This window comes from Lissotriton helveticus, chromosome 2_1, assembly GCF_964261635.1.
Source record: "Lissotriton helveticus chromosome 2_1, aLisHel1.1, whole genome shotgun sequence".
NCBI classification, from domain to species: Eukaryota; Metazoa; Chordata; class Amphibia; order Caudata; family Salamandridae; genus Lissotriton; species Lissotriton helveticus.
This window is the reverse complement of record NC_136059.1, coordinates 251,344,568-251,370,893: the sequence shown is the minus strand read 5'-3', so window position 1 is coordinate 251,370,893 and position 26,326 is coordinate 251,344,568. Positions and strand designations below refer to the sequence as shown.

The 26,326-nt window shown below is 41.8% G+C and overlaps 1 protein-coding gene across 1 annotated transcript in view; it reads left to right on the top strand.

Annotated features, from left to right (window-relative positions):
• Positions 1–25,717, top strand: part of SKOR2 (SKI family transcriptional corepressor 2) — a 75,352-nt gene extending 49,635 nt beyond the window's left edge. Inside the window, exons 5-8 of the mRNA XM_078677257.1 lie at positions 10,319–10,384; positions 10,728–10,826; positions 18,865–18,932; positions 25,655–25,717. Coding sequence (XP_078533383.1) covers positions 10,319–10,384; positions 10,728–10,826; positions 18,865–18,932; positions 25,655–25,717 — 296 coding nt within the window. The remainder of the gene's footprint in view (positions 1–10,318; positions 10,385–10,727; positions 10,827–18,864; positions 18,933–25,654) is intronic.
• The last annotated feature ends 609 nt before the right edge of the window (positions 25,718–26,326 follow it).

Sequence of the window (26,326 nt, the reverse complement as noted above, 5' to 3'; positions counted from 1 at the left end):
ATATATGCACCGCAGTGTAAAATATTCACAGTTATATCAGCAATTTTGCTCATTACAGACTTGAAGCAATAGATGGCATAATGTGTGTTATATTCCTTTTCCAGGGAGATTAGATATATATATATATATATATATTTATATATATATATATATATATATAAATATATATATACATATATATATAGATAGATATATATATATATATATATATATATATATCGAGATATATATATGTTTATCTCTCTCTCTATATATACATATTTATATATATAAATATATATATATATATATAGAGAGAGATAGATAAATAGATAGATAGATAGATAGATAGATAGATAGATAGATAGATAGATAGATAGATAGATAGATAGATAGATAGATAGATAGATAGAGTGAGTTAATTAATTAACGTTATTTATAGAACTTGGGTCCCATGGGTACTGGGCAGGAGGGGCCAGTGCACAGACGGAACACATAACATGGGGTTGAGGAGTACACAAAGAGCGATGCCACAATATTGGTTAGCATCTACATTTTCAATGTGCCTGTGAGCCAGACTGTGGGGATTGACAAATCAAAGCCCATGAAGCAGTCTTCTGGGACGCGTGTGTCAAGGTGGGCTGTGAAATAAATAGTCCAAACTAGTGGATATCCAACTTCTTCTTGATTTGGGGAAAAACATCAGGACTAAGATACAAGGATAGTTTGTTTCAGATTCAGTGGGTGTATTCTGACATGCTTTTTTACATTTAGCTTTATTGCATCATTTCTGGATTTTGAGCCCAGGTTTCTGCATTCTTTAACTCATACATATAACAAATGTTTATTATTATATTATTTATATTTATTACTATCTTGATTATTGACGTTTAAAACGGTCAGCTGTGATACCATAGCTCTTGTTTTTCTTGTGTGGAACAAATCTTACTTTGCTCAAAAGAAATATACAGCGTCAATCAGTTTGTTGGTCAGCAAGGGCCTGATGAAGGAGTAGTAAAATCCACAAAGCCTATTGTCAAGATTGTCAGCATATGCATGATACTACTCACCTTAGGCCAGAGAGGAGTGCCTAGTAACACACATTAAAGAAGTGTAAACATAGGGCAACCCCCAACATCCGGTGCTTAATTTGTGCTGGGGTGCATACAGAAACAGTTTTTTAGGTGACCAGGACTTAAAGAAAATCAGAAAGGAAGGAAGATAAAGATAGGTAAAGTGTGAGATAGGGTGGAGGAACCGACGAGAGTGAGATAAAGAGACAGGAAGTGGAGGTTGGTGGAAGAAAGAGGTATGAGGTGGAATCAAGACCATACACCCTTGGTGTTTGGTGACTCCAACATCTGGTCTTTCCAGCAACGGGCTCCTAAGAAAAACATTTGTCCCCTGCACTCATTTATTTATTTATCTATCAATTTCCATAGTTATTCAAAATAAATCACTGTACCTGACACGTGTAGGAAGTATAACATGGGTTCCACACTCTAAGGGGCTACACCTAGCAGTGGGCTTCTAACAAATAAACTTCAAGCTCCTGCACTTAATAATAATATTAATACTGAGCTTATAAAGCGCCAGGTTACACTAGCCAGTGTGTCCCTGCGCTGTGCCGCTGAGGAACCCGTCCTGGCCTGTTCCTGTGAGTTGCCCACTCCTGGGCACCCCAAGGTGAAGCCAGGCATCCTAGGGTTAGGGCCGGTGTGGAGATTAAGCAAGCTATTGCCCAGAGTTGCAGAGTGGGACCCATGATTAGAGTAGGCACCGAGGTGAGAGAATGATCGGGTCCGAGGACATTGAGCCCAAACCCTGCCGCGACGGGAATTGAACCCTGGTCCGGGCCAGACCTCTGCATCAGAGTCTGCCGCTCTAACCAGTGAGCCACACTTCTCCACTTATGCGTTTTTCAAATTAAGCACAGTTTCATTCAGATGTAAAAATTATAAAATATGTTCCACTCTATAAGGGCCTCCTTCGAAAAAACTTGAGGCCTCTCTGCTTATGTCTCTTTTTCAAATTAACCACTGTACTTGAAAGATGCATAAAATAAGCTTCCCTCTCCACGGGGCGCCACCTATGGCCATATTTGTGTTCTGCCACATCTGTTCCCTTCTGAGGGGGTCTTGTGCTGTACATCCCCACGCAAAGCGAGGCCCATTATGTTTTCCATTGGAAGCAGCCGACTGCTTGTCTCAGCTCAAGGAACCAGGCACACAGCTGGCCACCTCTGGCGCGAGCATTTTTTTTAACAAGGAAATAAATCTCCTTCCCCCGCTGTCCTGGTCTAAATTGATAAAAACAGCATACTCAGCAAAAGTGAAGATCAGCCTGCAAGGAGACTGCAGCAGGTGAGGCCGAGGAGTGAATTATTAACACTGAAATGTAACTCTATAACTGTGTTTTATTCAGCCAGTATGCAGTACCGAACACCATGGTTGGCTAATGTCTAAATGATATAATGTTGTACAGTGCTCGGTTAGTCCTCTAGCCAGATTCAGTTTCTATAAAAACCGAGGTGTAGGTACATACATAAATGCATATATATATAGAAGGTAGTTGAGTTTCAGAAGATTAGTGGAAATAAAGTAATGTGTCCAAGATCACACAATCAGCTGTAATAGAAAACCATCAGATTAAGGAAACCCTGTCCAGCTCCATAGTAGGCTCGGTTTGTGTGCCAAGAGACTTACACTAGTAAAAATGCACATTGTGTGCTAATAAAAAAAAGTTTTCTCTATTTAGTTAAATGCATCTCGGATTTGAACATGGGATTCTTGTGCTAAATCAAATCTGGCACTGTTTGCCAAGGTTGCTAATAGAAGTGGAACCCCAGGGCAAGGAAAGAGGCAAAGGGGGGGTGACTCCATTGCCAGATGCAAAATGGAAGTGGTCTATCAAAGGCAAGTGAAACTGAGAGAGAGCCCAAATTTACAGAATATTTTGTAAATAACAGAACTAACGAAAAGGATTTGTGCCAATTTTACATGATCATTAACTGATCGCAAGCAGAAGATGAGTGGTAAATGTACTGGAAACATGTCACCGCTATTCGAGGAGCTATTGAACCACAGAACATCACATTGAAGAAGAGAAGTAGATGATAAGATTTATACAAATGCTTAGTCAATAAAATTAGATAAAACTCTTCAATTTGGGAGTACAAGTTGTGTGATAATCTTGCGTCTTCAGTTTTTTTCCCTGGACACATAATAACATTTATAAATGCTGGCACGATTTTTACCCGAAAAAGTCCTGAAATGTGTGAAAACTATATTGAAATGGCTGCAGAAACACTACATTCCGGGTTATTGCTCTTTCCAAGCCACGCACATTGTAATGATCTGGCCATAATACTTGCCTGGTTATTCCATCACTTTTGATTATTGCCAATTCAAGTGCAATATTTCTGCATGTGGAGTTCATCAGCACTTGTCTTTAGTATCTCCTTTGTGAAAAATGTCCTTGAGAATCATGACAAAATACAAAGATATAATATTCACTTTCAGGGTCACATGAGTTCAGAATGCGAGGGGGAAAAACATACATCATGCTGCTTCTGCCGCCTCGTGCCTTGGAGTTCCTCTGGTCCCTGGACCAAGCAGACACTGGGGCAGCAGCAGACTCCAAATCCAATCCCTGTGCTGCTCTCATGCTGCATGGGCAAGAACAATAAGATGATGGACGGAGCGCTGATACTTTTCGGACACTCACCCCCAGTCACAGATCTGGGTTGAATCCATCATCATTCTTTTGCTCACTTCGCTACCCCAGTTCAGACCCAGCCATATGCAAATTCATCTTGACCTGTTCCTCATGGGAACAGTCCAGCCTGAACTGCCAAGCCAAGCCTTCCCTGAACCCGAAACAAGCATCCTGGGACCGGTTTTGGGGTAACACCCCTCATCAGCCAGGCTTGCTTGAATCCAATGGCAAAGTGAGCAAGGGACCCACGTCTGGGCATACCCTGCCAACTTAGGGTGAACAAGCAAACACGATAAGATGATGGATGATAGCAGTGCAGGGATTGGCCTGAATGGCTGCTTTAATGCTCTGCTCAGGTGCTGTTTCTCCAACCTGGCTGTACAATACAGCCAGGTTGGAGAAACCTAAATGCACATGTCTGTTTGCCTGGCCTCAAATGGCCAGCGAAACAGACATGCACAGTTAGCAGTGCACATCACTCCGCCCCTTCTCATTGCCCGGCCCCACCCATCCCCACACATGTTGGCTCAGCCAGCAGACGAAAATTAAAATAATATTGTTTTATTCTTCAGCTGCTGGCTGAGCCAGGGGGGGCCACGCCCATCCGCCTTTCCAGAGGCCTTGCCGCTGCAGGGTTGTATGCGTAAGTGGTGAAGGTGCGTAGCGCTGTCAGTTCTCTGCTTACTCACTGGAATCCCAGCATCCTTGTTACCGCTCAACCCACCTTAGCGAGATTCACCTACATGACCTCTCCTTGTCTGATCCATCACAAGAGCAGAAAAATATGACTCAAAGAGCTACATTGGACCATCCAACCTGCCAAGTAATCTGAGTGTTATTGAAGATGTTAGGAGATGTACGGATAAGGGTTACGCATGCACACTATGGAGAGACCAAGGGGAAGGGTAACAGATGCAAGCTATGAAGAGGGCAAGAAGAAGGGTTTCAGGTGCAAGCTATGGAGAGGCCAAGAAGAAGGGTTATAGATTCAACGTATGAAGAGGCCAACGGGGGAGGGTAACAAATGCAAGCCGTAGGGGCCAAAGGGAAGGGATTCAGGTGCAAGCTATGGAGAGGCCAAGTGGAAGGGTTATAGATTCAAGCTATCAAGAGGCTGGGGGCATGGGGTGGGGGAGGGGGAGTAACGGATGCACCTTATGGAGAACCCAGGGGAAGGGTTATAGATTCAAGCTATGAAGAGGGCAAGAAGAAGGATTTCAGGTGGAAGCTGTGGAGAGGCCATAGGGGGAGGGTTAGAGGTGCACACTATGAAGAGCTCAAAGGGGAAGGGTTACGGATGCACACTATGAATAGCGCAAGGGGGAAGGGTTACAGATTCGCACTATGAGGCGGCCAAGGAGGAGGAGTTACAGATGCACGCTATGAAGAGCGCAAGGGGGAAGGGTTACAGATTTGCACTAGGAGGCGGCCAAGAGGGAGGAGTTACAGATGCACACTATGGATGAATGTATAGGGAAGGGTCACAGATTCACTCTGTGGAGTTACATACAGGGAAAGGCTAAAGAGGCATGCCATGGAGAAACGCACGGGGAAGGGTCAAAGATGCACTCTATGGAAGGGCCATGGGAAAGGTTGGCAAATACACACTATATATGGACGTACAGGGAAGGGTTACAGATGTACGCTATAGAGGGATACGGGGAGGGTTAGACATGGGAGCTATGGAGGGTCATACTCAAAGGGTTACAGATGCACACTTGAAGAAAAGCTGCGGGGGAAGAATTATAGATGCGTGCGATGGAGGGGCCAAAGTGTTCAGGAAGATTTTGAAATGATGCGAGTATGCTGGTGTTGCTATGCATAAAGTGCATATAGCGGTGTTCTCCGAGGGGAAGCACTGTGCAGTTCACACTCCGAGCCACAAACCAGGAGATGGAGGGGAGTTTATGAGTTAATCAGGAGTAAATGGTAGAAGCCGGGGATCCCCTTATCAATGAGAAGTGAGATGCGCCTTGGAGAGATGTGTCTTCAGAACATGGACATCAATTCAGAACATACCAGGGACTGAAGAAGGAACCTCAAACACTCTTTGACCCCAGGTGACATCACAATGTAGACGCCTTTTAACACCCTTAGCGAGTTGACACCTCCTGTCCCCTCCTGGGGGAGGAGTGAAAGCTGTAGAGTGTAAACCTAGGTGTTACATCTTGTACTATTGTTTTGTATTTCTCTTTTAATATAAGTTGCCCTTTTAATTTATGGTGTGTACACTTAATCTGTAGCACATCCATTGCAGTTACAGTGACACCATGTAGAATGTTGTTGGGGTATTCTTCATCTGGACCTCTGCTGTAACAGAAGTACTGTGCTCTTCTAATTACTGGATGTTCTACTGTCTTGGATTTTTGCTATATTTATTGGAATTTAACATTGGCGACAAGGATGGGATCTGCTACTCACTGGAGCACAGGAGTGGTACTATCAATTCGGTTTTTTTTTTGGTTTTTTTAAAGTAACATTTCTGAGATACTGGATATAATTTCTTTAGCACAAAGAACCTCTTCAGCTTCACAGGGCAGACGTGATAAACAATCGGCCGTGACATAAGTCTTCCCTGGAAATCAATTTGACTACAATTTTTCCCTTAATTTATCTTTCCAATCCGCTCCAAATCCCCGGGCCCACATGATATCTTGTTTAAGAACACTATTAAATCTCTCCACCTGGCCATTCCTTTGAGGTTCATAAAGGGGAGTAGTAATGTGATTGATGTTCTGAAACTTTCAAAATTCCTTCATCTCACCAGATTTCAGCTGTACTCCATTGTCAGAAATTATAACGTCTGGAGTTCCTTCCCTAGCAAAAATCTCCTTCAAGAATAGAATGACACTTCTAGTATCAACACGTGGAACCAACTTCAATTCGGGCCACTTTGTGTGGTAATCCACCATCACAATCGCAAACCTGCAATCTTGTGGCAAAAAATTAAACGGACCGGCAATGTCCAACGCAACTTTTTGCAAGGGAAAACTAGGCCATTTAACTGGTATAAGAGGAGCAGGATTACACCTGAGAGACTTTTCACAATTTATACATTCAGGACATTCTCTTACTATCCTGTCTACATACCTATCCATACCGGGCCACCAAAACGTAGACCTGGTGAGCCTTTTCATGCATGATATTCCTAAATGAGTTTCATGACTGAGAGACAAGATAGTCTCGCGCAATGAATTGGGAGGAATACACTTTCCTTGTCTATACACAAAATTACCCTCTACCACAATTTTTCCAGGGATTTGGAGCGGATTGGAAAGATAAATTAAGGGAAAATGGTGGTTGTATCGTATAACCCCTCATTCAACCACGGAAGTCTCACCTTTCTGTTTGCTAAAGGGACGGGATCCTGTTTCTAAGTTATGCCCGTGCTGGTTTAAGAAAAGTGCTAAAGTTCAAACTCCTGTCCTGAACAAGGAAATCATGGCCCATAGTATTGAGAAAAAACAACAAAAAAGTAAGAATCTCTATGACTTCCGCATGAAGGTCAAATCTCCTGAGTTTAAGGTTGGTGAATTTGTCAGGATACGGAAACTGGTATTCTCCTTAAAGATGACACAAAATTTGGTAAACCAATAAGAATTATCAAAGTCAATCGCAATAGTGTTGTTACACAAGATGGACAAGTTTGGAACGTTAAACGTGTTTCCAAGTGTAGGAAATTGTTTACTTAAACTTTCTAAGGGTGAAAATGTGTTACATCTTGTACTATTGTTTTGTATTTCTCTTTTAATTTAAGTTGCCCTTTTAATTTGTGGTGTGTACATTTAATCTGTAGCACATGCATTGCAGTTACAGTGACATCATGTAGAATGTTGTTGAGGTATCCTTCATCTGGACCTCTGCTGTAACAGAAGTACTGTGCTCTTCTAATAAACTGGATGTTCTACTTTCTTGGATTTTTGCTATATTTATTGGAATTTAACACTAGATTTTAGAACCCTTGTCCTGCTGTGTGCCACGGAGAGACCCATGGGTATCAGAGGGGCACCCGGGACATGCTCAGCGATGATGCTCAGAAACCTGAGTGCATAGTTTGAGGGCTCCAAGGTTTCCTTTTTTACCCTCTGATACTTTCAGCCTGGGTTCACCCTGGCCCCTTGAGTTGCACTGTCTACTACTCCTACCTACTACTGTCAGTGTGAGTGGACTGAGTGATGAAGTGCAGTGTCCAACAGAACAGCAGGTGTCTGCTTGCCATTATTGCATTGGTAATGTTTACCTTGTACCGCAACGAGTAAATTATGCAACTCTGGTACATTTTATGGACCATCTTAAACATTTTGCAAAGATGTCACAGGACATTAACTTTGGAAATAGCAGAGAGCCCTGAAATGAATGTCACATGGATGCTGTGCCGGAGAACCATGATAATAATATGCCATAAACTGCTCTAATAATATGGATACTATAGTGAATGAGACAAAGCCCTGCATAAACAGACGGAAGAAATCTCTGCTTTGTACAAATCTGTGTGATTGCGGAGGGTAATGCACTGTGACATCTTTGTGTAATGTCTAGATAGATCCAAATAGGATTTCCATTCTCCACAGAATAGGATTTTGTTCTGCAACGGTGGGGCTTCCTGAAAGCGCGCGCATGGGATGCTGAACTCCCACTCAACGCTGCTAATCCTATCTGGAGGCCGCCATTTTGTCATAGAAGGAAAATGGGGAATTACGTGCCAATGAATATAAACATTGACCGCTGATCACAGTACGCTAGTCTTCATTGCTATTGTTACAATTATCACAATTGCTACAATAAAAATAATAATTATCATAATATTCACAATATACTACTACTGTTAAGACTACTGTACTATGACTGTAGTACCACCAGTAAGAAGAAATAGAATACTAATAATGTTTTTGGTTTTGTGGGTGCTGCCACAGAGTTTGGGGGTTTTGTGGGTGGAACAAAAAGATAAACAGGACATAAAGATATCTCAACCACGCGTGCCAAGCTCACTGAGCGTGGATGTGCTTATTGAATTATTACTGTAAATATTTATTCACTTATTGCATTTGAAAAGCACTTAATGCAGCTAGAAAGCGAAAATCCCCCTTGCAGTGCTCTGTAGGGGGTGTACCTTGCTAAGAAAAGACACTCCTTGAGAGAGGTGTCCTCCATGTGGCCATAAGAGGTAAGGCAGGTAATCCATAAATGCCTTTGGTCAGACCACGTGCAGTGTAGGCAGAGCTGAAACTGGTCTTAGGAGCATGACTAGTGAGTTGGAAAATGGAGTTAGTAATATCTTACTGCAAATCCTGAATGCAACTAGTTCTCCTATTGCACTCAAAAAAAGCTACTGCTAGAACAGATACTACTATACTCTTACTACTACGACCTTTACCACTACCTTTACAACTATAATAATTATTATCCATTTACTAATAAAAAGGATTCTGCAATCCTTGTAACAAAAAACAACTGGAAATGACAAAACCGCTCAACTGAAATAACTTATTACAGGTGAGTTCTGACATCAGAATGCCTGCTGCCAGAGCCAGCGGCCAAGGGGAAAGGCAGGTCAGGTCACAGAGCATAATTAAGCAGCTGCTTAAAAAACAAAAATGAAAAATGTTTTTTCTTTCTTCTGTGTTTTTCTTACTGTACAGTGACAAGCAGAAATGATATATTTATGGCATAGGGATTTTTTGTGCATTCCTTAGATAATTATAGAAAAGTTAGAATCTTTCTGCATGTTTTTACACATTTCAAGCTGTTGTGCCTTTTTTAAAACAAGTCTGGCATATATTAAACTGATTCTAATATCTTTCTGCAACAAATATCTAACAGCTATTTTAATAAGATTAATTTTGCACTAGAGATTCAATTTGTACTGTCCTTGTTTGCAAACATGTTCTCTCTTTCATATGAAAGACCTACGCAATAAGGGCTTAAGTGGTTTGTGGAAAAGATGATAGTGTGGCCATGTATTATGAGCAATAAAGTACCCCTGTCGTGTATGCTAAGGATATGGCAAGTACCTCAAAGTTCCATAACCTTATAAAGTAACTCCTCCTTTGGATTCATTCCACCAATGAACACCTCTGTGATGTAATAGCACTATATTGTACAGCAGGGGCTACTTTATCATACATATTATCATTGTAACAGAATAGCAAAAATAATAACTACAATAATTATATATGGGATGCTGTCTTTTTTTTAATTCCATTTTATGCCTCTATCTATGTATATCTCATTTTCACTCTCTTTCTCCTCTTTGTGCCTATCCTGTTTTTCTCGTTCTTGCCTATGACCACACTCTGCAAACACCGGCACAAATTAAGCACTGTTAAATGTGCCGAGGTGGCACAGAACAAAAGATAACTGCAAATGCAGCTCGGTTCCAATCTCTACGAGTTGTTTCCTGTCTTTCGCCCCTGGCAAGATTCCTTATTCAGCAGGGGACTCTCAGCCACAATTTGCATAGTAATTTTACTATCTAGAAAGGATTTGTAATCTTAGGAAGTCAATTATGCCGCTTGCTCATAAAAAACGATGTGAAAAGGAGAGTAAAAAAAGGCCGAGAAATAACATTCATTTTAAAGAAAGCAACCTTCAAGGATTCTCTTCTCCTTTTTGTGTATTTTAGGTGATCCCACGCATGAAACCGCCCCACCTCAGTCACTGAAAAAGGATGTGGAAAACATGGGAAAAGGTAAACAAAGGGGGCTGGGGCGATCTGGAAAGGGCCCTAAAGCAGCAGGGCCCGGCATCATATTTTAAGGCCTGACAAGGGGCATATGAATAATATATGGACCCACGGCTGCAAAATAATTGAGATTAATGCGTACATATCAATCAATACATGACACGGTAATGCGATACTTTAAAATAATATATTACATCGATTTATATTCATGGATTTCTGCACTTAGTTGGAAACACTTTTTAAGCTGGTAAAATATTTTGCCTCGCAATGATGAATTGGCAGGCGCGGGGGGCCCTGGGGGGTTATTTGTATACATTAGAGGAGTGAACCCTTTCCCTTCTTTTCACAGAGGAGCTGCAGAAGGTCTTGTTTGAGCAGATAGACCTGCGGAGGCGGCTGGAGCAGGAGTTCCAAGTGCTGAAGGGAAGCGCTTCATTTCCCGTTTTCAGTAAGGCGCTTTTTTTTCTAAGACCACTGGTGTAACACGTTTAGCGTAGATGCAGCTGTGATCAAGGAAAGGGGGACCTGGACCGATTTTTTTGTAGTACAAGACAGCACACTAATGAAAGCTGCACGCCAGTGTCTGCCCGTCTGTCCGTCTAGCGCCGAAGCCAAGATAGCGCTAACAAAATGCGCAAGACATGAGCAGACAGGAGGCTGGATGCAATTGTTATAAAACAGTTAAAAGGAGACCCCATTCATTAGAAAACCAATTTGTTCAGATTCTAAATATATGCGGAAATAAACGCGTTGTAGGTTTGAACTTGTAGATTTGTCTCACATTTCGACTCGTTCACTTAATCATTTCCTCTCGCGCTCTCAGTCACTCTCTCACACACACGCACATACACTATGCATTTTCTATTCCTTTGGCGCGCTCAATATTTCGCCAGCTGCGCGCCCCTTTTAAGTTCCTCCCCATAGAATCATACTTACGAATGACACATTTGTGACCGTCGCTTTGTGCACTCTGCAGAGGCCAAAGAGGCCAATAATTGAATGGGCATGTACACTGACCACTGCTTTCACCCTCAAGTGCTTTGGAATGAAATGTACCCTATTCGAAACATTTGTTCTCACTACAAACTCACACACACAGAGGCAAGACAGCTTACAGTGTGCATTACAAGACTTATGTGTTGTAGGAAAAACAAAACTACAGAAACATCTGGGGAGAAACAAATCCTCCCGAATCACTGACTCTGATTACCCTGGAGTTCAGTGAAGAGAAAGACAGTGCTTTTACCTGTAATGTTTAAGAACATAAGGCCTGGAAGGCACCTGTTTCAATGCCTGTTTTTAATTACAGAACAAACACAACTGCCCTAACCCTCAAAACAATGGTGAGAACATTAATACTATTATTGTGTGGCTAAGGTTGTTTTAGGCTTGTTTTTAAAGGCAGTTTGGTTAACTCATATTTTACTAACAAAAAAATGCCTGTGCAATTTTCCAAGTAAGGCCTCAGCCACTCCCAAAGCGCACCCCCACAATAGAAAGACATTTATAGACCCTAGTATAGAACTTTATAATTAAGTTGTTAAGTTTGTCATTATCTTTTTTCGATTTTGTAAAAAAATCATACATGCACATTTAAAAAAAGACCCTCGTATAACAATATACCAATATTAAAACAAATAAAACCCCATCCTCACTAATCCATAATTCATTTCTATGACACAAATTCCCATTAATTAATAATGTACATAATTGGTTATTCAGAAATCTTAATTAAAAACGGGTTATCAATCATACAAAGAAAATCAAGAAATAAATATTTTGCTTAACCTCAAGGCCTATGCCATAAAATTTTAAACTGCTACACAAATCAACAGTGAATCAAGACGCTGTAAAAAAAGTGAAAACATCCTTATATGATTTAATCAACTTTCATCCGAGCACAGGACGTAGGAAACGTGAGCGATAAGAGTCACAACCCTCCCAGACCCCTCTGCTCAGCCGGCACCTGCCCACTCTCCACATACGCATAAACATATCTGGCAATCATTTGTTCTCGTATCTCACTCCTAAAGTCTGGAATGACCTGCATCTGGACATCGGAGCTTACTACTAAGAATGTTCTTGAATTCTGCAAGAAACCCATACAGCTCCTGCTTCAGCGCCGGGACACCCTCCTGGGTGACTTATGTGCTATAAAAATACACATAAGATAAAACATAACATTACACAACCTAATACATCCAACATAAAAGGACTCCAATTCAACGCCAACAATGGTGGAACAACCTGAGATGTATTCATTTGATTTTCGTCTTAAACATGTTTGGTCAGATTTGTCGTGACAGGATTACATGTCTGCAAGTTACATCATCACTAAAGACACCAGTATGCCTCCGTGCACACAGACCATTATCTAGGATGTTCAGAGGTTTAGTAGCAAACAGCACAGTAACTACTACATTGTGTAACATGAAATGCCCCAATCCAATGGAGGTGCTCCCTCGAGGCTACATGGGCCTGAGCGCAACGAGCTGTCGCTGTTTCTAGGTTCTTTGTCCTGGTATTGTGTATAAGCAGATAAGGCTGGTATATTAACCAGTGTAAAGAAAATCACAAAATGTACGTTTGGCTACTTAGGCAAACAAACAGGACTAGGTCCTGTATGCTCACAACTAGCTGTTCGTAGTGAGACCACCAGAAAAACCCACACCTGGACTGCAAGGTGCATGGCGTGGGCTATTTGACCCATGAGAGGGATATACTTGACTAATCCCCAGTTCTCTTTTTAAACTCTATCTCTGAGGCCACCAAATAAAGCTTACAAGGACCCCTGGAGATAGTTTTACTTGCCACCACCATCACACTTTCTTTGCAATCTGCCCCTCACTTACCCTCTTCCATCGCTCATCTTTGAGCAAATACCTCAGCTCCTTACCTCAGGGGTGTTGTAGCCCACACCATGGACCTTGCAGTCCAGGTGAGAGGAGGGAATCCACAGATGAAGCATGTCACCCTCGGGTGAGTGAGGGTTCTTGTCCTAAAAAGATTTATTTTCCAATTCTGGTGGTCTCACTACAAACAGCTAATTGCGAGGGAAACATCCTTTACGACGCAACTTTTACCACACAGTGCCTTTACAACTCAGGTTTTTCAACGCAAGTCATTACAACCAATTGCGCTGGGGGGCACTTAGGATAGATAACAGTTTAATTTACTATTCAACACCTTCCCTACTATCCACGGGGACTGGAGTTGGAATAGAAATGTAAACTATTCACTATCCAGCACCCCCCAACGCAAGTCGTTGTAACGACTTGTCTTGAAAAACCTGCGTTGTAAAGGCATGCGTAATAAAAGCATGCGTTGTAACAACGTACATCCAATTGCGAGCATACAGGACCCAGGCCTGTTTGGTTGACTAAGTAGCCAAACGTATATTTTGTGAATTTCTTTGACTACTAAGGATTGGTGCATTTTTGGCACGTCTGATCCCATTTAGATCCTTTGTGTGAAGATAATATAAACCAGTGTACCAGCACAGCCACTGTACTCTGTTCTTCTGAATGTTACTATATGTCGGAGACTTTTAGAACGTGCAGGTAGACTGCTTTATGTTTATTCTTGAACAGAATGTTCGAAATTTTGGATATTGAGCAATCCAATATTCTTCCCTAATCCAACACCCACCCAAAGAGGAATAATTTTTTGGTTGTTAAACATACGACTTTATCAGATGGAACTGGTGGTCTGTATGGTGTGGAGTTAGACGGCTTGTTGTTTGCTAGGATGTGTATAATGTTAGTAATAGTTTGTTTTAATATTTTATGCACAAAAATGTAAATTCCCCAAACGTTCTTCCAGGCGGAAGTTTGACATGAAAGCTGCATTCCAAGATGGCCGCAGGTCACAACTTTCACTCTGTGTGGATCAAAATGCATGGGTGTTTTATCCTGGCAGTCTTTCTTTTATTTTCATGCTGAGTCCTCTGCGTTTGAATTGGAGACACGTTTAGGCGTTCCCTTGGTTCAATAGTACTGCGTGTTGGCTATGGTGATAGAGATTGCAGAAATTATTAATGCTGCAAGGAAGTGTTGATATGTGTTTAGTTGCAGGAAAGAAACTCTAAATTTAAGTGGGCCTGCTAGTGACGCACCACGTAGTATTCCAGCCTCGGAAAGCGGCATAAACTCGAGGTGCTTTGCTGAGGATGAGGCGTATTCTCACCTCCTGACGTGTAAGGTAGAAGGCAGCCTGTATTTGTAATGCGGGGTATTCTCATCTCATCCTGCATGTGTGTGTGCGCGTTTACACACATTGGGGCAGATTTACAAGCCCCTTGAGACACATTTACGCCACTGTTGCGTCACTTCTGTGACGCAGCGGCGGCGTAAACCATGAGCCACGTTGCTCCTTATTTACAACGTGACGCATCTAGGGAGATGCGTCATGTTGTAAAACCCTGGGCCACATGAAACCTGTGTTAGGTTTCATGAAGGGTGTTCCATCGCAGGGTGGGCGTTCCGTCGCAGGAATCTACAAGATTTCACGGAGCCACTTTTCCGAGGTCGCTGCAAAAAAAAACTTAGTGGCGCACCACGTTAGGTATGGGCAGCCCTTGTGCATTGGTGGAGTTGCGTCGTGCTAGCTTCGCGACTACAGCAATGCGCCGCCCTTACTCCACACGATGAGACACGCATCTGCCCATCCTTGCGCCATGGTGCACCGCATTGTAAATGCGATGCATCCGTGGTGGCGCAAGGGGAGACTTGCGTGTCGCATCTGTTCTGGGGCATCCCTACTGATTTGCAGAGATGCGCCAGACATTGTAAATATGCCCCATTGTCTGGAATATCACAGCTTCCAGGCTGCACTATAGCTATTCTTTGGTAGGCTATTCCAGCATTTTCACTTTAATATAAATATTAAAGTCCATGGACATGTTCTTGTTTATTTCCCATTAGTAGGGACTTTCAGTTTATAGCCAAGGAAAGTACGGCTTTTGGAGAAATAGATTTGCCCGAGATCACACATTCTTCCAAGTGGGAAGACTGCATTAATGGGCTAGATTTCCAAAGTTACAAAGCTGAGGGCTCAAAGAGTAGAGTGTAGCTCGTCTGAGCCACAATGTCCATGTTCCATTTCCTCTCTACTTTGCTTTTTTTCACAGAACTCAATTAACTGGCTCCGTGTGTTGTTTGCAGAAGCCTCGTATTACAGTGTGCTTTTCGAGAGCCTTGCATGCATTATGTCTGTCATGCAAGCGAGTTCCTGCTCAATTTCTTGCACAATAAATTACCTTCTTACATATTTATTTTGAGGGCTGCCCTCTCCTTCCCTATGCTTCTCCTGTGAGTGTCCTGTGGGCCGACACTTCTACCCGAGGGCACAGTAGCAGCGACATACAGTTATCATTAGTGCAGCAGGTGCAGTTTCTCCGGGGCCCAGGGTTATGAAGGACTTACTCCCCCTTAGATATGCCGGCCTTTTAATACCTAGTTTAGGGAGACGGAATGCTACATTTCTTGCTTGGCCTTTCTAAGGCACCCCAGCGAGGCCCATTTTATTTCAGCCCTGGACTCCTTCAGGTCGGCCTTGATCGCCGAATGTTGAAATGTCCTGCATTAGCCTGATGCAGAATAGAATGTGCCAGTCCGTTCAGATGGCATCGCTGTTATTAGCCGTGGGCGGGTGGCAGTGAGGGACACATTCCTGCTTCCTTGAGATGTGCAGACCCACATCCAGATCAAAGTTTGTCTTCCTTCGTTGGTGATTTGTATGTGTGGGGCCACTGTGTTTATGAGTATATGGAAGAGTGAATGAATGGATGGATGAATGGGTGTCACAAAAGATTAACCACACTTATAAAATACCAAACGTATACATTTTTATTATTAAAAAAAATCCACTTTTGACGTTGCCAATGCTTGTTTTATCACCTTAACATAACGTAGAGAGGTGTGGCTCACTGGTTAGAGGCGGCAGACCTGTAAGCAGAGAACGGCCCGGGACCAGGGTTCAATTCCCGACGCGGCAGGGTATTGGACCAGGGTCAACGGACTCAATAATTCTCGCCTCAGTGCCTACTCTAACCAGGGAACACACTCGGTAACTCTGGGCATTAAGCTTGCCTCATCTCTACAACGGCCCCCACAGATGCTGGGGATGCCTGGTTTCACCCTGGAGATACCCAGAAAGGGACCATCTCACAGGGAAAACCAGGACGGGTTCCCCAGCGGTCTACAGCGCCAGGACACTCGGGTAGAGTAACAGTGCGCTTTACAAGTATCCCACTTAACATGCCCGATACCGAGAAAAACTACAGAGCCTCCAAAACGTCAATGATAATTACAATTTTGAAGGAAAAAAACACCAGGTTTTTTTTCTCGTTTCCGACCGTGCTCTTCATAAGTTAGTGCGCTCTACTATGACGAGGTGAAGGGTTTCAATCTCTGAGGGCGATGCACAGGTGAAGAGAAGTGTTCTCTCAGTGACGCCTAGTGGCTGCTTTTGGAATAAAACACACACACAAAATGCTTTTATGTCGTTCACAAATCCTTTCAAAATAGTTGAATTTGCAATTAAAACGGAAATGAACACTTTCTGTGTGTAATTCGTATTGCAGCTTAATCCTTGATAGCACTTTGTACAACGTTATGACACTGCATCATAGATTATTTCAGCCTTTGGACTTGTTATCAGTGGCGGCGAGTGACTATTGAAAGTGGAAAGGCATGAAAGTCATTATCGCCTTTTACGGAGTAACTAAAGTGAGTGGCGCAAACTTGCTCAAGAGGTTTTTTGTTGAAGTAAATTGTTTCCACATTCATCAGGCAGGCAGATGTATGCAGACAAGCCATGGCCTAGCCCACAACATACTTCTGAAGAAGTGGGAATGCATCTTAAATGAGTAAATGATGGAGCACATTTAGCCTTTTGTCCTAATTCACCCAGTTACTACATGTACAGAGTACTGTCTGTACTTTCACTTGCACATTCATTGCATACCAGTTTGGCTATAGAAATCATGCTATTCTCTGGTAAAGACGTAGTAAAAAACTCTCTCAGGCGTACACTACAGAAGCCGTTGAGTGACTAACTGGCCACTGTAGAAAAATGCCTTTTTATGAGCAGAAACCTAGTTCATGGCTTCTTGGCAGCAATGCGTCAGAAAACCTAAAATAGAAAAGGTCATTGCATTGGCATTCATCAGGTAGGCAGGTGTATCCATACGTGCTTTATGTGCCAATAGCAAGATCACATTTAAATGTTTTGAATTTTTATACATGATGTTGGAATTTAGCTTTGTACCCAAATTATGGTGACTAATGCCAGGGGCTGCCAAATGAAATGATGGTGTAGGGTCTACTATGAAACAATTATGCCAGGAGCCTTCTGGGATCAGTTTGTCCATTCTGCAATACACCAAGTCAGCTGTTGTAGTTGTAAAAAGAAATGGTGCTTTTTAGATCATAAGCACAAGGAGCAATGCCTTCTGTAACCAGAAAATTATCACCACGGTCCCTGATTGAAATTTACTTACCTGTGTTAGTAATGGAATCAGCCCCGTCTCACCTCGGTGGTAGTGTTTCACGATAAACCTGTTTCCGTCAACATTGTGCGCAGTTTTTTCTGGCCCTTGGTATGAAAGTCATTTGGTAATTTTCTGAAATTAAGGGGGAAATCTCACAGGCACTCTACGAAACATACAGCGTGCATGATTCATAAATATGAAATATGCACACTGTATCTGTTTACTGCATGTGATCTGGCGTCAGTGATTCCGCCTGTCACATGCACTGTCTCCAATCCGGAACCCTAGCTGATTGACACACTGCTTTGGGCAGCCCAGGCTGCAGCCTGAAGCACCCCAGTGCAATCAGTCAGAGAGGCTTGGCTGGACTGGCCAAAGAGGGCACTGGGCATTTCCCCGGTAGGCCGCTAGGGTGGGGGCTGGTTTTGGTCCCCTGGGGGGGTCCATTTTTGTTACCGGGGGTCGGCAATATCGGGCCCCTGTAACAAAATAGGCTGAAACCGGCCCCTCGCAAACTGCTCGGCTGCACTCCCCCCGTAGCCCAGGGGGGCCGGCTTAGCAGTTTGCCAGCGCCGGTTTATGTTCCCAGTCCGGCCCTGCAGAGAGGGTGGGGTTCATCCAGGGAGAGGAGTGGCCCTACGCTTCAGCAGGTCGCAGAATCAAGGGCTTAAATCAGACAAGCCCTGAAAACCCTGCGACATGCTCACGCGCAGTAAGTGCATGAGCCTGTCCGTGCTGTGACTGCTTGACCTTCGCGCGGAGCAAGGGTCAGACGCTATGCTGATTGCTGAGCAATCAAGACTTACTGCAGGCAGGATTCATGCATTTAAAAAAATGAAAGCGGCAAGAAATATTGGGGCCATAACCCCGCGCCCTTTAAAAGAAATCGCCCCTGCTTACTGTAAATAAAAAATGCGCTTTTTTAGTATTTTGTAATGTTTTTATCAAAGTCAAAATATAGCTTAATGCATCTGTGTTTTTATTCTTCTTTCAGATAATTTTCAAGAACAAATGAAACGCGAGCTGGCGTACAGAGAAGAAGTGGTGCAACAACTACAAATTGTAAGACATGTTCACCTGTTTTTGATTCGATTAATTTCTTTTAAGTGTTTGCGTCAATTGCCTGAGATTTAAAGACCGTCTGCAGTAAAGCACCTGGTCTCGGCCCTTTCATCAGACAGATAAGCTAATTACTCTCAGATGTAATGAGGTGCTAAGCAGATGTGCCCACACTCTGCATATCAGTGGTACTTCATAAGAAGAGAACACAACACAGTGCAAAGCAGATGTGCTCACACTCCACATATATAAGATACGTCACAAGAAGAAAACACAACACAGGGCAAAGCAGATGTGCCCACACTCCCCATATCAAAGGGGCTGTATGTGATTTCATAGGAAAACGATTTCATGGAATGCCAATACTGAATAACCATTTCATCTAAACTGTTTAATGGAAATGTTCAGAATGAATGGCATTTACCTTTAATAGAAACCAATTCATAGAATATCTTTTTGGTTGAAATAGGCTTTTGAATGCTTTTCATTTGTAAGTGTAAATGCAATGGTTGCCAGTCTTACTTTCTGAAACTTTTTTGTCGAGGGTATTTACCTTAGTGCTTTACTTTAGGGGGCATTATATCATATTTATATCTTGTACATTGTCAAACAATTACTTTGGATGCTTTTATTTAGCTGACCATCACCACTTGTAAACACCACCCAACGCTAACCCCTTACAACACCAAAACACCATCAATCCCTGCCCCCTAAAACCACTCACCACACCTAAGCTACATTCACCTCTGAAGCCTAAAAGCCTCGTCTACCCCAAAACACCATCCCTGAACCATAAAATCACTCACTACCCCTAACTCAGCCCATTCCAAGATGTGCTCACACTCCTCATATGTAAGGTACTTCACAAGAAGAAAACACAACACAACGCAAAGTAAATGTGAAATCTATCTCAAAAGACACAGAGAAATAAATAGAACACAAAGCTGCAATCTTTGCATATAAGGTATTTCAGGAGAATAAAACCCAACTCAAAATAAAGCAAATGTTACTACACTACCCTTATGAAACGTACTTAAGAAAAAAACACAGCACAAAGCAAAATAGATGAGCCTAAAGTCATCACATATGAAAAGTGAACCGTATTTCAGAAGACACATAGAAATAAACATAACTCAGATTAAAACAGAAGTGAGTACACCCCCCCCCCAATGACATATATTTTAGAAAGTGCACTCAGTCATCATCAGGTGTGCGAATGCACTAGTACACATGCACACTCAAACACTGTTGTATGTACACATATACCCCTCCCTCTTTTGGGGTGTAAAGCTGTTCACAATGCAGGATTTTGACATTGACAGCATTTAGATTTACCTTAAAACTCATAATTAACCAAAGAAAATAAATATTGAAAGATACATCAAATAATACAGAAAATCTAAACGATGCCGTCAATATAATTAGTTGAATCCTTTCCAGGTGTGTCTGGAATCTGAATTTATAGATGTCCCTCTGGAAGGGTGGAACATATGGAAGTGTTCTTCCGATAGACAGGGAGCCCTTACATCTTTCCATTACGCGTGTGGCTGTGGTTCTTCGGTAGGTGCAATGTTCAACACATATTATGGTATCAAAACCATATATTATACCATTTCAATAAATGCCCTGAATTGCTGGGGCTTTACAAGTATTAAAATGAGACTCTGGCGCACTCTGCTGGCTACTTTGTTGGACTGCACCCTGAATGTAGTTCTTACTATCAGATTGGCCATAATTTTAATGCTTTTTCGTGGATTCAATAATCAAAGCATTGGAAAAATAATACCTCTGGCTGGTATTTTGAGCCCTGACAAAAAATTAAAGAAAATCCTGCTGCAATACAAAAACAAAAAAATGCTACTTTCTGTATAAAATCTGTCAAAGAATTTAAAGTGCGACGAATCGGTGTGCACTTTTGAGATGTAAAATAAATAGTACCTCATGCAATGCTACCGCAGCAAAGGAGGTGAAATGGTACACCGAACAGCCAATGACATGAGGTGAGAGACTAATACTCCTCATGGGGAGCCAAAGCTCACCCTATGTATAGTTTAAAGAATTGGTAATAATACCTCTTGCAGATAGCTGCACTGTCAAGAGGGTCCTACAAATTCCAAAATGCAGAGGTTATAAAATGTAGACCTCTACAGATAATGGCAAAAAGTCATGGCATACCTGTATCTCAATTAAAATTCTACTATGTAGTGATAAACAGTTGAATTGTTTCTCTTATGCTGCTGTCTCACCATTAGCTCTTACCCTAAGCCTACCTCCAGCTTTAACTCTCACTTTAACCCTCCCTCAGTAACCCGATTATTTACCCTCACCTTAACCATAAACCTATCCCATGACCATAACCATAGCCCTTACGTTATCGCTTACCCTAATACTGATCCTTAACCCAACCCCATTACTAAACATTGCCCAGCCCTTTGCCTAACACTAATCCTGAATATAATGCATGTAAACCCACTCCTTACCCCCCACCCTAAATGTGGCTCTAACCCTAACTACAGAACTAACCCTGAAACTGTTTCTTAACATATCACCAATTACTAACCCCACTCCCGAACCTAACCTAGCCTATCCTACCCTAATTATTTAAAAATATTAGCAAATCATTTACATTTGTTTATTTTCACACGTAAAAAAGAAACTTTTTTTTTTTTTTATAAAAAGGGGTTGTAAAATAAATTAGAAGCCTGCTACATTTTTGACAATTCCATTCACTACACTTTTACTGGAAACATTTTATGAGCGCACTCAACTTCAGAGTTAACACATTCTAAAAAACGTTACTTAACATAGTCACAGGCAGTGCTTGATTTTTTAAATAAATACAGAAATAAATAAGAATAAGCACAAAAGAAACTTCAACCAGACCTGCCAAGTTCTGGCATTGCTACATACCAAGGCAAGCTAGTCTTAATTCCATCTCATGCCTCTTTCTTGCACCACCCTACTCTTCCCATCTCTTTGCCTCACTCTTTCAGGTTTTCATCCCTACTTTCTCCTTTTTTCGCAATTTTCCTATCTTTCTCTTTTCCTTTTCTGCCTTTCTTTCTTGCTCTGGGCCAAAGTCTGATGAGGAAAATAAATGCCGGTACTACAACCATCAGCACAATGTAAGCACTAAGGACCAGATGTACTAAAGTTTTTACCAGTTGCAAACCCTTCAATTCTGTAATATTGTGAACTTGTGATGGCCAAAAGGTTTATTACTATGTTCCAAACAAATTTTAGGAACAGTAAAGTTTTAGCAACTCCTAGAATGGGTTTAGGAATAGCTTATGAATCGTAATTTGAAATCGGAGTGTTGTGGGTGTCCCGTCTAAACTGGATTTCATATCCATGTCTCAGTGATGTGGTAACTGATTTGCAAAAGGGTGAATTAGGGTAACAGTTTCAGGGAGGAACGGCATTGGGCAAGGAGAACACTGCACGTTTTCACTGAAACTATTAACCCCTTCCATGCTCATGATGAGCTGAGCTCGTCATGAGTTGCGCCGCTCGCATGCTTATGACGAGCTCAGCTCGTAATGTAACACGGCTTTTGGAAAAAAGCCGCACAGCGCAAAAATGACTGCAGCACGCATGCGGTTAAAAAAAATAACACTTAAATAAAAAACAAAGGCATGTTTCATTTAAGAAAATTGGGCTACTTCTTTATTATCAATCGCAGGCATGGTAGTCTGCTTACCCTTATAGGCCACCATCCGTTTGATTGTGACTACTCAGGGTAACTTGCAATTTGTGACCTACCTAATGAATATTGATAGGATGGTTGGAATATGACCCACTCTGATTCCTTATTTTATGATCTGACCTCTTAATAAGTATGTCACTGACCAAACTAAGTTTCTGGTCACAAATAGAACCACAAATTGCAATCACTTTTTGTGACCAGAAGGTTTATTTATCTGGACCTTAGTCTTAGGCATCTTCAACTATAGCAATTCAGAATTTAGATCAAAAGTTAGGATGATTAATATTTAATTTGTTTGAATGGTTTGATATTCAACAATTTAGTTTTCCCCTGAAGGAATGAGTTTTCAAGAACAAAATAGCAAAATGTGACAGAGCATTATATGTTGATGACATTTTATTCTGCATATCATATTCAACTCTCAATCCTGATATAACCCTTATTCCTCCATCCGTCCTCAGTGCCCATAGAAGAGGATACACCAGCTTGATGAGCAAAGCACTTCTTCAGCTGTGGGCCACTGCTGGGTAGAGGTGTTTTTGCCACACAGTCCTCCACTTAGTGCAAAACGCTGTGGCCCCAAACAGTGCCCAAAATCCATCTGACAAAAAGGTGCTCTTACTGTCCTAACACTCTAGAGGATGTTGTTCTTATAACTGGAAGATTTTGCGCCTCTAATATTCCATATGAATCCCTCTTTGAGTGGGAAGAGGTGTGTGTGTGCGCCCACAAGTGCACATATACATGTTTTTTACCTTTCCATCTGCTTTTAAAATGGGAGGAGGGAATATATGCACAAATTATGTGTCCACTTCACTGAAATCATTAGCTGTGTTGGATCTTTTTATGTTGGTATGTCATAACAGTTAATACATATTAGGATATGTAGAGGAAACTTTGACTTTGGAGTAGATCTATGAGGTTTGCTTTCCCACCCACAGGCGACACTGGTGAACTTGGTTCAATGCACCAGCTCTGAATGTGAAAGACAGATTATTGTAGCCACTCAGAACACTACGCAGTGTGTTTTTGAAATAGAGTAATTGCTTTTAGATTAATAACAATACCCATGAAGGGATCAGAGACACTGTGGTAATAGTAACAGACCTATTTCATTATTCACAATATCACATGTACACTGCATTAAGAAGAATGAACACTTATAAGTAAAAAGTATTGATTACTACAGGAATAACCTGTTGCCTAGTGCATCTAAAACACCTTCACAGAATATTATAAAAACAGCAAGAAGGCACGTTATAAACTAAGCAAATAAAATGAATATTTCTAACATGGTTAAAATGTAATCTAGAACCGAACACCCTAAAATCTACTTGTATGTGCTATAATAAGAAAGCATGGAAGGTAGACCAACTTGCAGCCTAGAGTTTCTTAGGGAGAAGAGATGCACTGTATACCTTGTTGACAACAAAGGTTGTTTTTATCAGCAGAGGGGTGACGACAGTGTTCCCTGCGAAAGGAAAACACACACTGTGGTATCGGTCTTACTCCGGGACTCATCTTTATCGACCTCAGGCTTCAGGCAAGATGTAACATCTATGAAGCATATTGGCAGTAGGTGGGACGTCTCTGGCAGAATCTCATGCGATAATCTGGGTGAATGACCGCTCCTGACAAGTGGTCAGGTAGCAGTCCTTATGTACTAAATCTTATCAGAAATTGGAATTTCTGACATAAGTTTAGGAATGTCTGACATAGATTATGTGCCTTGAGTTGTACGAACATATAAGGTAAAAGGACGTCAATTCAGACTACATTATTTCGACTATATGTCTGTATTTGTTCTTATTCAACCCTGACATGGTGAGAAGTAGACACTTGTCCCATCAGGTGGTATCTCTATGGCATTAGTCGAATGACTTGATACTTTCACAGATCTTAGAATTATACGGTCAGAGGACATCTGCATCAAATGGCTGACACAACAATGATTCTGCTTGAAACAGAAAAGATGGTGACTTCCATTGTCTAAGATTGAGAATATATTGGCCTCCATTATCTAAGATGGGGCTGGACCTTTGTGGCTTTCATCAGAATCAGAGATCAGTGCTATAGCAAAATGTTTTTTTTGTGTGCATGTAATTCTTACACAAGTCAATAGCTTCATTTATGAGTGCAAGGAATTAAAAAAAAAGATGATTGTGCACTAGTAAATTGTTGGTGATTTAATATTGTGCTCAAATAAATCCCAGGCACTAGATGGATTTCCCACCCTGAAAAGAGGTTTGGGAAGCAGGGGCGTAACACAGGCCCACGCAACCCCCGCGGTGCGGGGGGGCCTCTAGCTCCAAGGGGCCCCCTCGGCACTGCACTGTGGCCGGAGAGCTCCTGATTGAGCCTGGAGGGGGCCCCTCTAAGTACCGTGCAGGGAGGCCCCCTCACTTTTCGTTACGCCAGTGTTGGGAAGGGCCAGAGATTTACCAGGAGTAAATCCCTTTCCACAGTGGGATAGGGAAGGGAATGGGAACACCATCAAATATGGTTAGAGAGTAAGAGAAGGAGGTTCTCAAATATTAAAACATATAATTGCCCAAAAGCAATTACATTTCAACAGGAGTATCTGTACTGCACACTCCATCACACCTCAAAGGGGAACAAAGTGAATCCACAACAGGTCCCCTGCAGTCCACCTGGAAACGTGGCAGGGATAGTTTTCCAAGCGTAGTTCTGGAAAATTTTATGAAATCCTAAAAATCAATAATCGGCATTCATGTGATGGTGTACATTGTATTACTTTTTTCATGTCATAGACCAACGTTTTGCATTTTGTATTGTTCGCCCATCAGAAAACAAGTGAGGACTTATTCAAGATTCTCTTCCTTTTCTGGCCTTTGACCTTCTGCTGTCTTGTTTCCCTCCATAACATATATTTAATAAAAGGATGCCAAGCACATGTGTATCAGAATCAGGTTGCTGCTGTATTCATTGTGATATAAAGTTTCACGTTTAGTTGATGAACGTCTTTGCTGATCTATTCAACTTTTAATGTTTTTAACAGATTCCCTATGCAGCAAGCTTGATTAGGAAAGAAAAACTTGGGGCACATCTGAGCAAAAGCTAAGAGGTGAGTTATTGTGATGCCTTAGAGCTAAATACGTAATTTTAAGAAAAAAATGTATTCTCATTCGGTCACCTAGAACCAAAGGACCACGATAAGCGTTTTTTTCTAGAAACAAGTCAAAAGGTCTAGAATATACAAAAAGTAGCCATACAAAAATATATATGTATCAGCCCTGAAATTCGAAGAGTGCAAGAAGTAGAAATGGCCGTGTTATGTATTTATGAATGGGCTATCTGGACATGCTGTGGAATATTTAGTGTGGCTCTTTGCAGCATATGATGATGCTTGTCATTTTGGCTTCTTCTGTGAAATGTCAAATGTGGATTCTTCGAGCATGTGATGATGCATGGAATGTTGGAGTCTTCTGTGGAATGTTATGTGTGGATGCTGGAAGGAATGTTGCATGTGGATGCTGAATGCATGTACTGATGCATGGCATGTTAGGTTATTCTGTGGAATTTTAAATGTGGATCCTTAGAGCATGTGATGGTGCATAGAATGTTGAGGTCTGCTGTGGAATGTTATTCCATGCTGCGTGGAATTTTGGGGTCTATCATGGAATGCTGCATGTGAATGCTGAGCTGCATGGAATAATGGGTTATTCTGTAG